Source organism: Pithys albifrons, chromosome 8 (genome assembly GCF_047495875.1).
Source record: "Pithys albifrons albifrons isolate INPA30051 chromosome 8, PitAlb_v1, whole genome shotgun sequence".
Taxonomy (NCBI): Eukaryota; Metazoa; Chordata; class Aves; order Passeriformes; family Thamnophilidae; genus Pithys; species Pithys albifrons.
This window is the reverse complement of record NC_092465.1, coordinates 10,969,329-10,981,939: the sequence shown is the minus strand read 5'-3', so window position 1 is coordinate 10,981,939 and position 12,611 is coordinate 10,969,329. Positions and strand designations below refer to the sequence as shown.

The 12,611-nt window shown below is 41.2% G+C and overlaps 1 protein-coding gene across 9 annotated transcripts in view; it reads right to left on the bottom strand.

Annotated features, from left to right (window-relative positions):
- MYLK (myosin light chain kinase) overlaps positions 1-12,611 on the bottom strand; it is a 197,031-nt gene that overhangs the window by 63,738 nt on the left and 120,682 nt on the right. For all 9 annotated transcript variants that reach the window (XM_071562932.1, XM_071562934.1, XM_071562935.1 and 6 more), the window contains 3 exons: positions 11,774-11,854; positions 10,525-11,414; positions 279-395 (listed from right to left, as the gene is read on the bottom strand). In XM_071562932.1, coding sequence (XP_071419033.1) covers positions 279-395; positions 10,525-11,414; positions 11,774-11,854 — 1,088 coding nt within the window. The remainder of the gene's footprint in view (positions 1-278; positions 396-10,524; positions 11,415-11,773; positions 11,855-12,611) is intronic.

Below are 12,611 nucleotides of genomic sequence, written 5' to 3'. Positions count from 1 at the left end.
CAACTGACTGCTCAAAAACCCTTGTAGCAATACAGTTGGCAGCAGGAGAACAGATTATTGCACAGAGCAACCAGAGCCCTTGGTTCTGTACTGCGTCTCTGCTCATGCCCCTTTATGGTAGACATTGAACCATCTATTCACCACAAAGTGCAAAGTGAAGGGGGCAGAGTTCTTTTTTTTTTGAGTGTAAGTGGTTCCCAAAGGCTGTTGTTGGGAAATAGGGGAAGGAAGGAGGAAGTTCTAAGGAAGCATTTTCCTGTATCCAGCACAGTACTTACCTTCCACCACCACTTTGCAAGCACACTCAGCTTTTCCTGCTGCATTCTCAGCTATGCACTTGTATTCGCCCCCATCCTCAGGCATGGCCTTCTCAATGGTCAGAGAGCAGAGTGTCCCTGGTACAGAGCAAGGAGAGATCAAAGGTTACACTGCAGTTCACAAAAACCTTAGTGCTATGAAGGAACAGAATGCACCAAGTGAGCCAATCCTTCACTACAGGTGATCTTCACTGCTAGAAAACCCATTTTGTCCTTAAAAATTCAACATCAGAATCAGAACCTTAGTAATTCTAAATAAATAAAAACACCTTGATAGATAAATTGAACCTTACTGCTGTCCCTAGGATACTCAAAGTTGTCCCTGCAGCCCCAGACTGGTTAATTGATAAAGGCAGAGAAGACTCAAAGCAGCACCTCTGCTACTCTTCTTTGTCTTATAGCAGAGATCAGAAGTCCTCACTCAGATGATTTTTTTTTCCAAAAGTGCTAATATGCAGGACTGTAAATAAGAGGGTTACTGTCAAATGGCCATCTGCAATATTTTGGTTCAGCCTTGTCTCTGGAACTCCCATGAACATCCACATGTTAAAGTAGAACTTAAAAATGGCACTGAGTGACAGTTTCTTTTTGCTTCAATTATTTAATGAGCAAGTGTCTGGTATTGTAAAGCATCCATTACAAAGCCCAATATATCAGTGGTAATCAAATTTGTCACTGTAAAACAAATCCATTTCTTTTCAAAGAAAAAAGCCAAATTTGACTTAATTGGGTTTGCAGAAACAGGATGCAACATAAGCTCTGTAGTTACCAAGGGAAGCTTGGTATGACCCAAGGGAAATACATTTCCTCTTAAAAATTGAAACTCTGTGAACCAAAACAGAAGTTGTTCCCAGTAGATGGGGGATGAGGAGGGGAAACCTAATCCCTTATGTTCACTTGCATTGCTTGGAACAATGAAGTGCTTTCCTCCCTGGGATGAATCCCAATTAACATGCTCCATACTTTGCCCTTCTAAATATCCCTCATTAAGTGAGAGTGAAGTGTGGGCTTGCTTTCTCCTTCCTCATTGGAAAGCTGGGCCTGTCCCCTAAACACAGCCTGAGACATTGTGCATTTCTACCCATTGCTGTTCCCTTGTCCAGAACGCCTCCCACTGCCTTCACTTGCTCAGCTGCAGTAAAACCCTCCCTTCCTCCATTTACCTTTCTCACAGTCTCTCCTAATTAATGGCAAGATTGAATAGATTTTTATTTTTTTCAGATATCTACCCTGGCTCCTGAGATGTCAGGAAATTTCGCTGCATCTCTGTTTGCCACCTTTCTATCTGTTTTAACTGGAGCTTCTTTCTGCCTCCCAGAGTGCTTCATCCCAGGCTCCCCATCAAACATATCCCCTGAGATGTGGGAGATGGCACAGCTGACACCGATCAATGAAAAGGACCTTGAAAGGTCCTTGAAAAGAACTCCCCTCCATCAGAACAACTTGGGGAGTTTTCTGAGATTCCCCTTGGAGATAAACTCAGTTCTGACATGGCACTTATGCTTTTGGTATTCAGGTTTTCCCTCTTTGTATACCTGGATGTCATTATTCCAGACAAATCTTAGAAAAACATTCAAATGGCTCCCAACAAATCTGGTTTGCCAGACACACACAAGGGCTGAAAGAAATTTTTTTCCCCCCTCTTTATCATCCTCCACAAAATCAAGAAGCTCTAAATAATGACTATTTTCCCCCCGAGAAATGATGTAAAAACTATCTCAGAAGAGGAACATTGACCCCTTGCTCACGTGTGCTGTGCTCAGCCAACCACAGGGTGCAAAGAAAATCCACGTGCCTTCCCTGAGGCAATGCTCCTCCATGAGTCAGGCTACAGCCAAGAATGTCACGAGCTGCAGCTCCATTCCAAATGGAGGAGAGACACCAGAAAAGTATTTTCGCAGGCATCTAGCAAATATAAATTCACATGTCTCTGCTGTTTAAAGAGCCAGTTGGAGAGCAAGCCAAAGATAACTTCCAGTCTAAGAATTTGTACTAATATATGTAACATGATTAGAAAAGACTGCACATCAAAATCTAAAAATGCTATTGCAAAAGAACATAAACTATGGAACAAAGACACACATATATGAAGGAGATGTGTGGCCACCCTACTGCAGAGAAGGAGTCTGGCCTGTAAGGACAACTGAATCATTAAGGGCCTGGAACAAAGTAGAATTTACTGTAGTTTCAGTTGGAGTTTTGTACCTGCTAAGAAGCCCTTCCTCATCTCACTGAAGACTAATGTGGCAGAGGGTTGTTCCTCACCACTCATGCTGCAGGGCTGCCCATGCAGCAGTATGAGAACACCTCAGGAGAAACCCTTTTGGATGCAGCATATACAACCAGACACATCCCACCCTAACAGTAAGTCATTGCCCACAGTTACACTAAAATCTAGAAGCAAATCCTAGAGTTGTCTCATGATGATCCCTGACTTGCCATGTGCACTCAATGCTCTGCTGGTTTTGCTTTCAGAATCTAGCCCAGGACAGCCTGTGTGGCAGAGATCTGACCAAAGCTCCATTTGGCTTATAGCACTGGAAACAGGGTTCTCATGAAACAATGTCAGTTTGAAAATAACATTTATATCTGCTGAATTTTAATGAAGTTATTTTGTGAGAAGGAGGAGGAAGAAAATCTGGTTTTTTTCAATGGTCACATCTTTTTTTTTTCCTAACTTCCACCTCCCTGGAGCAATAATCTGTATCCTACTTCTCTTCACTTCTTCATTCTCCCCAGGAACTACACTGGAACAGCACATGCAAAGTAGATGGGGCTTGCTGGGCTCCTTACTACCACCAAATGCAATGGTGGTAGCCCTCAGTGGAGGAGCGCAGGCAAAATGAGATAATTCGGATCATTCTCATTTATTTAGCCACTAGTTTCTTGAAAATTTAGACTACTAGGACGTGATATGAAATTGGTCAATTGATCAAGAAGTATTAGCCAGGTTGGATTGGGAATATAAGGGAAAGCTGACAGAGAGCATGGCTGCAGAAACCTCGTTTTCTTAGAAAACCAGAAAAAAACCCCCAACAATGCAAAAAACCAGGCAAGCCTTGAAGAGATTTTCTAAGGACAGGAAACTCCCCAACAGGCCCATGCTCTGTGATCCAGAGCTACAGTCAATTCCCGGGGCTAGAGGGCCAAATGTCTTTCAATGAAGTATTTGTCATTTCCTCTGCAAAGCCCCTTCATGACTTGAAACAAGCTTATTTTCTCATAACTGCCAGAAAGCCCAGACTGGTTATTCCAGTTGGGTATTCTGAAATTCTGGCACTTCACATATCCCAGTCAACTAAAAAACTTTGCTATCCATTTTGTCCCCCCAGCCTTCTACATTTTTAGGCACCAGGCCATGGACAGTCTTTAAACACTGTCACAAAGGGCAGGATTGGAGTAAACATGAAGGCTGGAATCGTCCACGTAGACACTGGAACTGGTGTAGCTCTAGAAAAGACCTCAACAGCCACAGAAACTGAGAGTGTACTGGAGGCTCTGGTTTAGATACACAGAGCCTTTCCCTTGAATTTTGAGCTATTAAAGGATTCTCTGACTTACTCAAAAATAGTGCAAGACAGTTTAAAATATCTCTAGGCTTCTGCATTCTTTCCATCAAACTCCTCAGAAAGTCAACTTCAGATATAAAACAAATACACAAACCAACAAAACACAGCTCCTTAGTCTCATTTCCCGCACTGGCATCCAGCTGGCCAACCTCCTGGCTCCTGTCTGTGATGTAGACTGAAATTTATGCCTCTCTATTTTGCATCCCATGGGATAAAAACGTACTATGGAGTATTTAGGCAACATTAATAAACACTGGTCTATGAGAAATTGTGCCTAAGAGCCGTAATAATTTTTAAAGAAACTCATTGGCTTGGAGTGTTAATTTCCTAATCTATCTCAAATTGCCTAGGAAAGTTTGAATATGTACCTGTCACAGTCAAGTTTAAAAATGGGAAGTGGGTTGACCTGGAAAATATTGACTACAGCTAACAATGACAAAAGAAAAAAACAAGGGAAAAACTCATGAGTTTCAGAGAATAAAAAAAATTGTCAAATGTAATTACTGCTAATTGATAGAGTGTTAAGGAAAACAGTGTAAGAATCCTACTGTCATGATTCATGAGATTAGATGTTTAACTGGCAAATGTATCTGTGTAAAGGTAACTTCCTAAATCTTTACTGAAATATTTGTGATATCTCACATGATACTGCTTTTAATTATTCTTATATTACATTAATGACATTGATTTAGGAAGAGTTAGAGCTGCCAAAATAAATTCCTCAAGAAGCTGACAATAGGAAATCATCGCTTAGTCTGTTTCTAGTGGATTTCCTCTGGGATCAGACTAGGCCAAAGTTATTAAGTATTTTAACCTATGTTGTAGGAGTAGTCACAAATGAATGTTGATAAATTCACAGATGCTAAAAAGAATGTTGGAAAGGGAAAAGAGAGAGAGTGAGAAAACAGGGCAGTTCTCATAAACAGTCTCATTTACTTGTTAAGCTGAGTCCTACTCTCTCAAAGAAAATGGGGCTTAAGACAGTGAAATGACAAGCACCCATGGCAGCAAGAGATGCTGTACATTTGGGTTTTAAGGTTTAACAGAGAAGTACCAAACATGAGCTCTGATGCTGTAAGGTAGAAAGAGGTCCAATGACCATCAGTAAAGAAAGCAATGGGAAGGTGACCTCCATCTCACTGATGCTGATCCGACACATGTTCTGCTGCCTATTTTCTAAATAGGATAATAAACCAACCAACAGCAACTGGAGAGGAGATATCAAAAAGAAAACAACACAAAAAACCAGCCACAAGCCTCTAAGGGCTCGATGAACTGCATCATGGGGAGAAAGTAAGAGCTTGACTTGTCAAGTTTCAAAAAGAAAAAAAAATGAGAGGCATCTTTGTTACAGAGTCAAAGCCATTCTATCCAGTTAGAAATAAGCAATTGTTTTGTCTCTTTATTTAAAAATAAAACTCCTACAAGAATAGTTAGACGTTGCAATAAATTACCAGTGGTTATAGCAAATGTCTCTTTTGCTGTATTTAGAACTACAGTACATACATTTCTGGAAGAAGACAGATTGAGACAAAAATGGTAGTACAGGGGGAAATGTGGCATGGGACAAACATGGAGTTGTGTCAGAACTGAGGCTCAGATGATATCCCCTAGCCTTAAACTTTCTGAAGAAGCTTTCCTTGAAGATGCAAAATCCGCCTACTTTCAGCACTACCTAGAGCTGTGTTAATTTCACACCAAACTCTTGCTAAAAGTTAATTAAAAAGAAAAATTAAAAAAGTCCCAGCAGATCCTAGTTAGACTGGCAAACACAGACCGATAGGAAGATTTAGGAGTTAAGTCACAAGAAAGTTGTTAAGGCATTATTGCTAATAAGATTACCAAATCTTTACTCTGCCAAGATACTTATGAAGGAAAAAAATGCCATTTTACACAAAACAATACAAACTCAGGGCATTTTCTAAGCTACACCATCACTGCTACCTCAGTTTATATTAAGGAGTTCCTCTTCCATCTATAAAGTCCCATGATACTTAATCTATCTATAGAAAGCAAAACAAACTGACTTTAAAAATGGCAAGTTTGCCAGTTTTGATTTGTATTCACAGTGCATCCCAATTTTCCAGTCTAGTCCAGATGCCAGCCTGCAAAGCCCTTTCACTGTCATCTTACAGAACGATTTTTGCAACCATGCAAGTATTTTCTAGGTGGACTTTCCATCCAAGGGTGAGTCACACATCAGGGCAGTATCACAGGGCACTGCTGTGCCAGTGCTGGGCAAATGTAAGACAAAATGGGTCCTGCTCTAGGAGTTCACTGTGTGAGGAAACTTTTCTGCTCAGTCCTTACATGCCTAACTCCACTGTAATGTCTGCTAGGGCCTTCTTAAAAACATTTTTCCAAACAAAAATTCCCCCATAACTTGAAATAAAGAACCCTCTCATATTAAAGTCAACTGCCTCTTAACCACACACCATCTAACCCGTCCATATAAATGCTCTGATTTATGAGTACCCTCTTTTGTTTGTTTACTAGCTGTAACATTTATTTTGATATTACACATTAATATCTATCCTGGGAATGTAGTTAACTGCACTCTGACAAGTTTAAATGAAGAAAAAGATAAAATCAAGTAATTAACACACTTGTACCAGGTCAGACATGTTCATAAAAGAAAAATGGTGTAACAGTTCTCTTTGTCATAAAAATGATACTTCAAGCAAAAAATCACTCAAGCCAATAAGTTGACAGAACACTATTTGGGAAATTGTTAGAGGAAATGGGAAAACAAATTCTGATGTTATGATTTCAAAGGGAAACAAAACTGTATTAATAGTTGAAATGTAAAATGGAAGGAATGGGACAAGATATTAGATATGTTGTGAATGTGACACTGAGTTTACTGCTGTCCAGATTCTGACTTCTAATTGCTAATGTAAACTTCACCCTGGAATCATGGAAGGCATTGCAAGGCCTGGATTAGCTACTAGAATATGGCACAAATACTGCATAAATAAGCCTGAAGATGAAGGTGTTTCCTGGAGCAAGGTTTAGTTTCTCATTTCCCAAAGGCCTTACCAGCCAGAGACTATTCTGATCCTGGTGTTTGTATTCAGGTTTCTCCAATGGAACAGAAGCAGGGCTGACACTCTCCCTTCCCCTGCACTCTAGTGGCTAAACCACTTGGACAGGCAATGGTGTGTCAGGCACTGCAAACACAGACGAGACCCGTGAGCAGTGTTGTTTCCAACAGGCAAAGGGCCTGACAACCAGCTAGGACAAATATGCCAAGGAAAGTCATTTTCAGTGAGAGACTGCATGAAAGGACATAGTTTTACATAGCTTGCTTGTCCTGTGAACTTGTTACAAACAAGTACACTTCTAAGCCTGACCTTCCTGGCCAAATATGCCAGTTGTTTAACCACATGGGAATGTTCCTGAAACCAGATTTTATGTATTTATCTTCACAATATATTTGGCACCAGGAGATGAGTAAACTGCTGTCTCTTTTTGCCTTTTTTTGCTCTTTTTGGCTGACAGAGGAATAATTCCATTTCCAAAAGACAAATACATGTCCATGTGTGGGTTCATACATCACTTACACTGACCAGTTTCTGGACCAGTGGCCCATAATAAGGTGGGGTAGCAGTAGGATAAGAAGCAGATAGATGTGCCTTATTCTAGACACAGGATTTTCCAGGATCCAACTTATTGAAGCTGATAGATGTGCCTTACTCTAGATACAGGATTTTCCAGGATCCAATTCATTAACAAGTAAGTTTTTTTGTGAGATACCTGTGGAAAATCTTAAAAAAAACCCCCTCTGTGGTCACCACCAAACATCACAGCTACAAAAAACCAGTTGGTGAAATGGCTAAAATAGACCAAGCCTATCCTCTTCCATACTGGATTTTGTTGCTGAACACAAGAGGAGTAAGATCATACCAAAGAAATAAAAAATGGCTTTGCAAGATCTAAACACACTAAGGTGGGCTAGGTCTGCTTGCTCTGAATTTCTCTATTTCCCCACACACTCAACCCTCTTTCAGGTGAGGATGATTCTGGGTGTTATCTCCAGGGCCCATTAAATGCTGCCCCAAGGATGGCCAAAGGCTCTGCTGCTGAAGGACATGACATCTGCAGGTGTGATAGAGCTGCATTTTCAGTGGTTGGGGCAAAAAATGGAAACTGGGATTTTGTCTTTGGGCTCCGAGTACTGCATCCCATTTTATTGTTGCTCTCTATGCTTGACGTTGCTCCAAACACTATTTATGAGACTAATCCATATACTTTCCCTATTGAACAGTATTTACAGGTATTCACCCTGGAGTTATTTCTCAATTCTAGTCTGCAACTCCAATTACTCTTTCTCCTGCATTGGTTCCCTCAACTGTGTATGTGTTCCTAATTAGGGAAGAAGAGAAAACAATTTCTGTGAAATCTGAAACTTACTTAAAGTATCCTGCATACCTAGTTAATTACTTAACAGTTGGCATGAAGGGATCTTACAGTGGGAGAGCAACACATTCTTCTCCAAGTGCCAAGTTAGCAGGTACTGTCACAAAAAACCCCTAAACTGACCATCATGCAGAGCACCCCCTCAGTGTACCACAGGGTAAGTAATAAGGTTTAAAAAAAAATCGCTCTAATCCTCATTCCATTTCTTTCCATTAAAGGAGAAAACTTACTGCCCTGTGGAATATTTCTTTCTATGATCCTCTGCAAATAAGTGCAAAGGAAAGCCTGACTTTGAAGCACTGATAACACTGACTACCTAAGCATGATATAAGTGTAACAGTGCAGGTACAAGTAGAACATAAAGGCAACTTCTTCACTCCCTGCAAGAAGCTGCCCTAGAACGGGATTCCTTGTGCAGAGGTGCCTCTTGTTCCTCACCTCAATGGAAAGCACTGCTAAGGAGTGTTGTGACCAAGAGTCACCTCGCTCAGACACTCTGGATGGGATGAGTCACATGCCTGGCTCAGGCAGGTGGCAGGACATTCCTGGTACTTCACTGTAAACACAGCTACACTGGATTTCCAGCTCCACGGTACCATTTCATACAGTGAATATGAATTGGGGGATTATAATAGCAAATTATTCAGATTATTTCAGTCAGGAAAACAACTTTCTGCAGCACCATAACACTAGAGCTTTGGGATTTTAGGAGGGTACACCATAGCTCAGAAGCTTTGGCACAGAGATGCTGTCTGTCTGATGTACTTTGACAGCACACATGTAACCTGGGGATGCATAATTTATTTTTCACTCTGAACAACTTCAAGAAAACCCTTGAAATTTTGCTTCCAGTGTAAGGCTGGGTAAATTGACTGCTCCTGTCGGTCCTTTTTACAAGGATGGCATTTCCACCAGTCAACTTTTTCTCATGTACATGACACTTACCCTTATTCTTTACAGTCTCCTCTGGTGACAATCATCATGTACTCACAAAATAAAAAATCATGCTACTTCAGACACATGCCAGACACAATGCACCTGCTACCATTTCCCTTCCTCCATCTGATTACTTTGGTATCCCCTTAATGTATTACTTGGGTACCACCACTCTGTCTGAAGGGAATGCTGCTTCTGACTGCATCCTCTTTAGAAGAAAGTTTATGTCTCACTGCTTGGAACACTGCACAGGGATTCACTGGTTGTGCTGAACCATTGCGCATATTAATTTGGTTCTCATTTGGTAACACTAAAAATAGCCTGGATAGAAAGAAGAAAAATTCAAAGCTAAAAGTGCAGACCCCTGTGTCAAGCTATAATTCTTACTGTGAACATGAACCTTTTTACTACAATATGCCAGACAGTGTCATTCTTCAGATAGCTGTCTCAGTGTTTTATGAAACAAATATGAAGCAGTGGTTTTTTGTGCTGTCAGTTTTCCTCTCTATTTTTGTCCCAAGAAAAATGTGTTTTGTCTAGATACAATATTAACTTTCACACACAAAAAAAACAATCTAGGGGGATTTGATTATCCAAAATGTGGAATATAAAGGAATCACTCAAGTTAAAAGCAGTAAGTCTTCTCTCTGAGGACTTTTACCAAACTCTGTACTGTTTTGAAGTTAGTTAAAAGTCATCAGGCCAGTGGGGCTCAAATATTTCAGTGCTTGTAACAGCAACAGAAGTATCTGTGACTGGTCATTAAATACACTAGAAATCAATTCTCAACTCTGATCTTAACTACGTAACTTGAAGTTGTAGTAATTTTTTTCTATGACACAACCCCTCTTTGCTTCTGTGTTTCTCATTGCAATAAAAAGCCTGAAATTTTAAACATATGGAAGAATTAAATTAGAATTTGTAAACCAGTAATAATATTATTATGTTTTCAATGTTCTAAATCCTCAACGCTCAGTGTAAATAAGCATCATGTACCAGCTCCTTAAACAGCGTTAGCAATGTAAACAGCATTTAAAAATGCAAGAAGTTCAACCTTATAACAATTACGTCTGCAGGCTGTTCAAGAGGAATCCACAAGAAATGTCAAACAATACTGTTCCTTGTGTACTCCACTGAAATAACAAGAAAGCTGCATCTGGAAACAGTTACTGGCACAGGACTTATATAAAGTATCACATTACCTTTAATGAACTAAATATTATTAATCAAGAGCCAGATATAATAGTGTGCCATCCAGCTGGCTTGTAATTCAATTAATTTACCTTCTTGGGAGATGACAATGGACTTTGATGATTTGATGGCTTTGCTGTCTAGAGTCCAGGTGACAGCTGCAGGGGGGTCAGAGGAAATCCGACACTGTAAGACCAATTTTTCACCATCTACTACTTGAGCATCCTTAAGCTTCTCTGTAAAGGAGGGTGCTGTTCCCTTGCTTGCTGGTGGCTTGCTTGCTGGTGCTTTGTTTTCAGCTTTTTTCCCAATTATTCCTCCATCCACCACTGCACACCCATGTTCACAGTTTCTGTCATTCTTCTCCTCTTTTTTCACTGTTGGTTTGGCAATGGGGACTTGAGAATTGGGGGTCGCATTCTGGGCTTCTGAATTGGTGCGGGCGTTTGGTGCTGGGGTGCCAGCGCTGCCATTCTCTGCAGGGGGCTTCTTCTTCGAGCCAAGCACAGACCTGAAATCTGTAACGGCAGGTTTAGGAGGTGGCACCTTCTCTGGCAATGGGGTTTTTGGGGTGCCTTTCTTGGCCAGCACAGAGCGGAAGTCCACCTGCTGAGGACCATGGACCTTCCTCTCCTCCTCTGACAAGGTCTTGGGTTTGACCTGCCGCTGCAGGTTTGCTCGGAAGTCCATTTGCTCGGCTGGGATTTCTTTCAGTTCCTCCTCAGAAAAACTTTTGGTGCTGACTTTCTTGCCTAAAATGTTACGGAAATCAAGTTGCTCAGCTTCCTGCTGCCTCAGGCTCTCCTCTGTGTGTTCCCGAGTTTCCACTCGCCTCTTCAGCACACCTCGGACGTCCTCCTGCCCTTCCTCAGCTACTCTGGTTGCACTGCTGATCTTTTTGAAGCCACTTGTTCTACCAAATGTTAGTTTACCATGTTCTCCACCATCTCTTTGCTCTCCAGAGCTGGCTGTTTCCCTCCCACTACGATCCGAAAAAGAAAAGAAAGAGAGAGCCAGGAAAGGGGCTGGTTTAAAAATGTCAGGGAACAACCTCAGAGCAGGAACAAAATGTGTTTATAGAAGGGGAGGTTGATTAGAGGAGCATACTCCATTAGTTTATTGCATCAATGATGACTTCAGGAGCCATATAAGGGCACAAACAAAAAAGATCTTCTCTACTCTGGCTTGGTACAATGTGCTTAGCTTGTATGATGAAAACAATTTGTTGGGTCACATTTGGGGATTAGGTTGAACAGCAGCCAGCCTGGGTCTGTAAGGGCAGGGAATTAACAGAGCAAAAAATAGAACCCACCCATGCAAGTCCCTGGGAAAAATACTCACTCTCTGAGCATTTCTGCTGTGGAAGCTGAACTCTCCCGCAGCATCAGAGACACCTGGCAGCTGCATTCTCCAACTTGGTTCCTGAAATATTTAAGTGAAATCAGAAAAGCAGTGGTTTCTCCCTCTGTAACTTGCCTGAGCTAAGGGACTGTGTATTGCACTAAAGCAGCTCAAACCCAGCGTGGCCTCCTCCTTTCCTATGCCCAGCACTGTGGTGTGCACTGAGTGGATCTGGTCCCCTCATTATTGGAGCCAAGCTATCCCAAACAGCTTTTACTGATCTTTTGCTCACTGCACTGGGAACACACTCCCTGAGCAAAAATCAAAGCAATTTACAGAATGAAACAGCTGCAAACAAGTTCAAGGAAAACAAATACAAAAGCTGGAAAATCAAGACAGAGGAAGGGGCTATTTTGCAAAGCTGAAAATCTTTCCAACTATCTGTAGTGTTTATTTATTCAAACCCAAGCTCTTAAGTTTTCTAATATTAAGATATTAAAAGCAGGGTCTCATTTCCTTCCCTCCCCCCTGGCCCAACCAATCAGCAAAACCATCTACATGAATTGCTCCAGCCTGTACATGTTTATATTAAAAAACATAAAAGTGTCACCATATATGGTGCTGAGTACTTATTCTTCCTTTTGCAGAGGAATACCATGGATGCCTTCTGGAAAGGGCTCCCATTAAAGAATTCATTTAAAGTGCTCTCCCCTCCCCTGCAGCTCCCTCCCCCCCACAGATATAGATCATTCTTCCAGCCCCAAACAGCTTTTCTCTGCTTAACACAGGAGATGCCAAAAGCAAAATTTAACTCCCCCAGGGCAGCAGTTGTGTAACT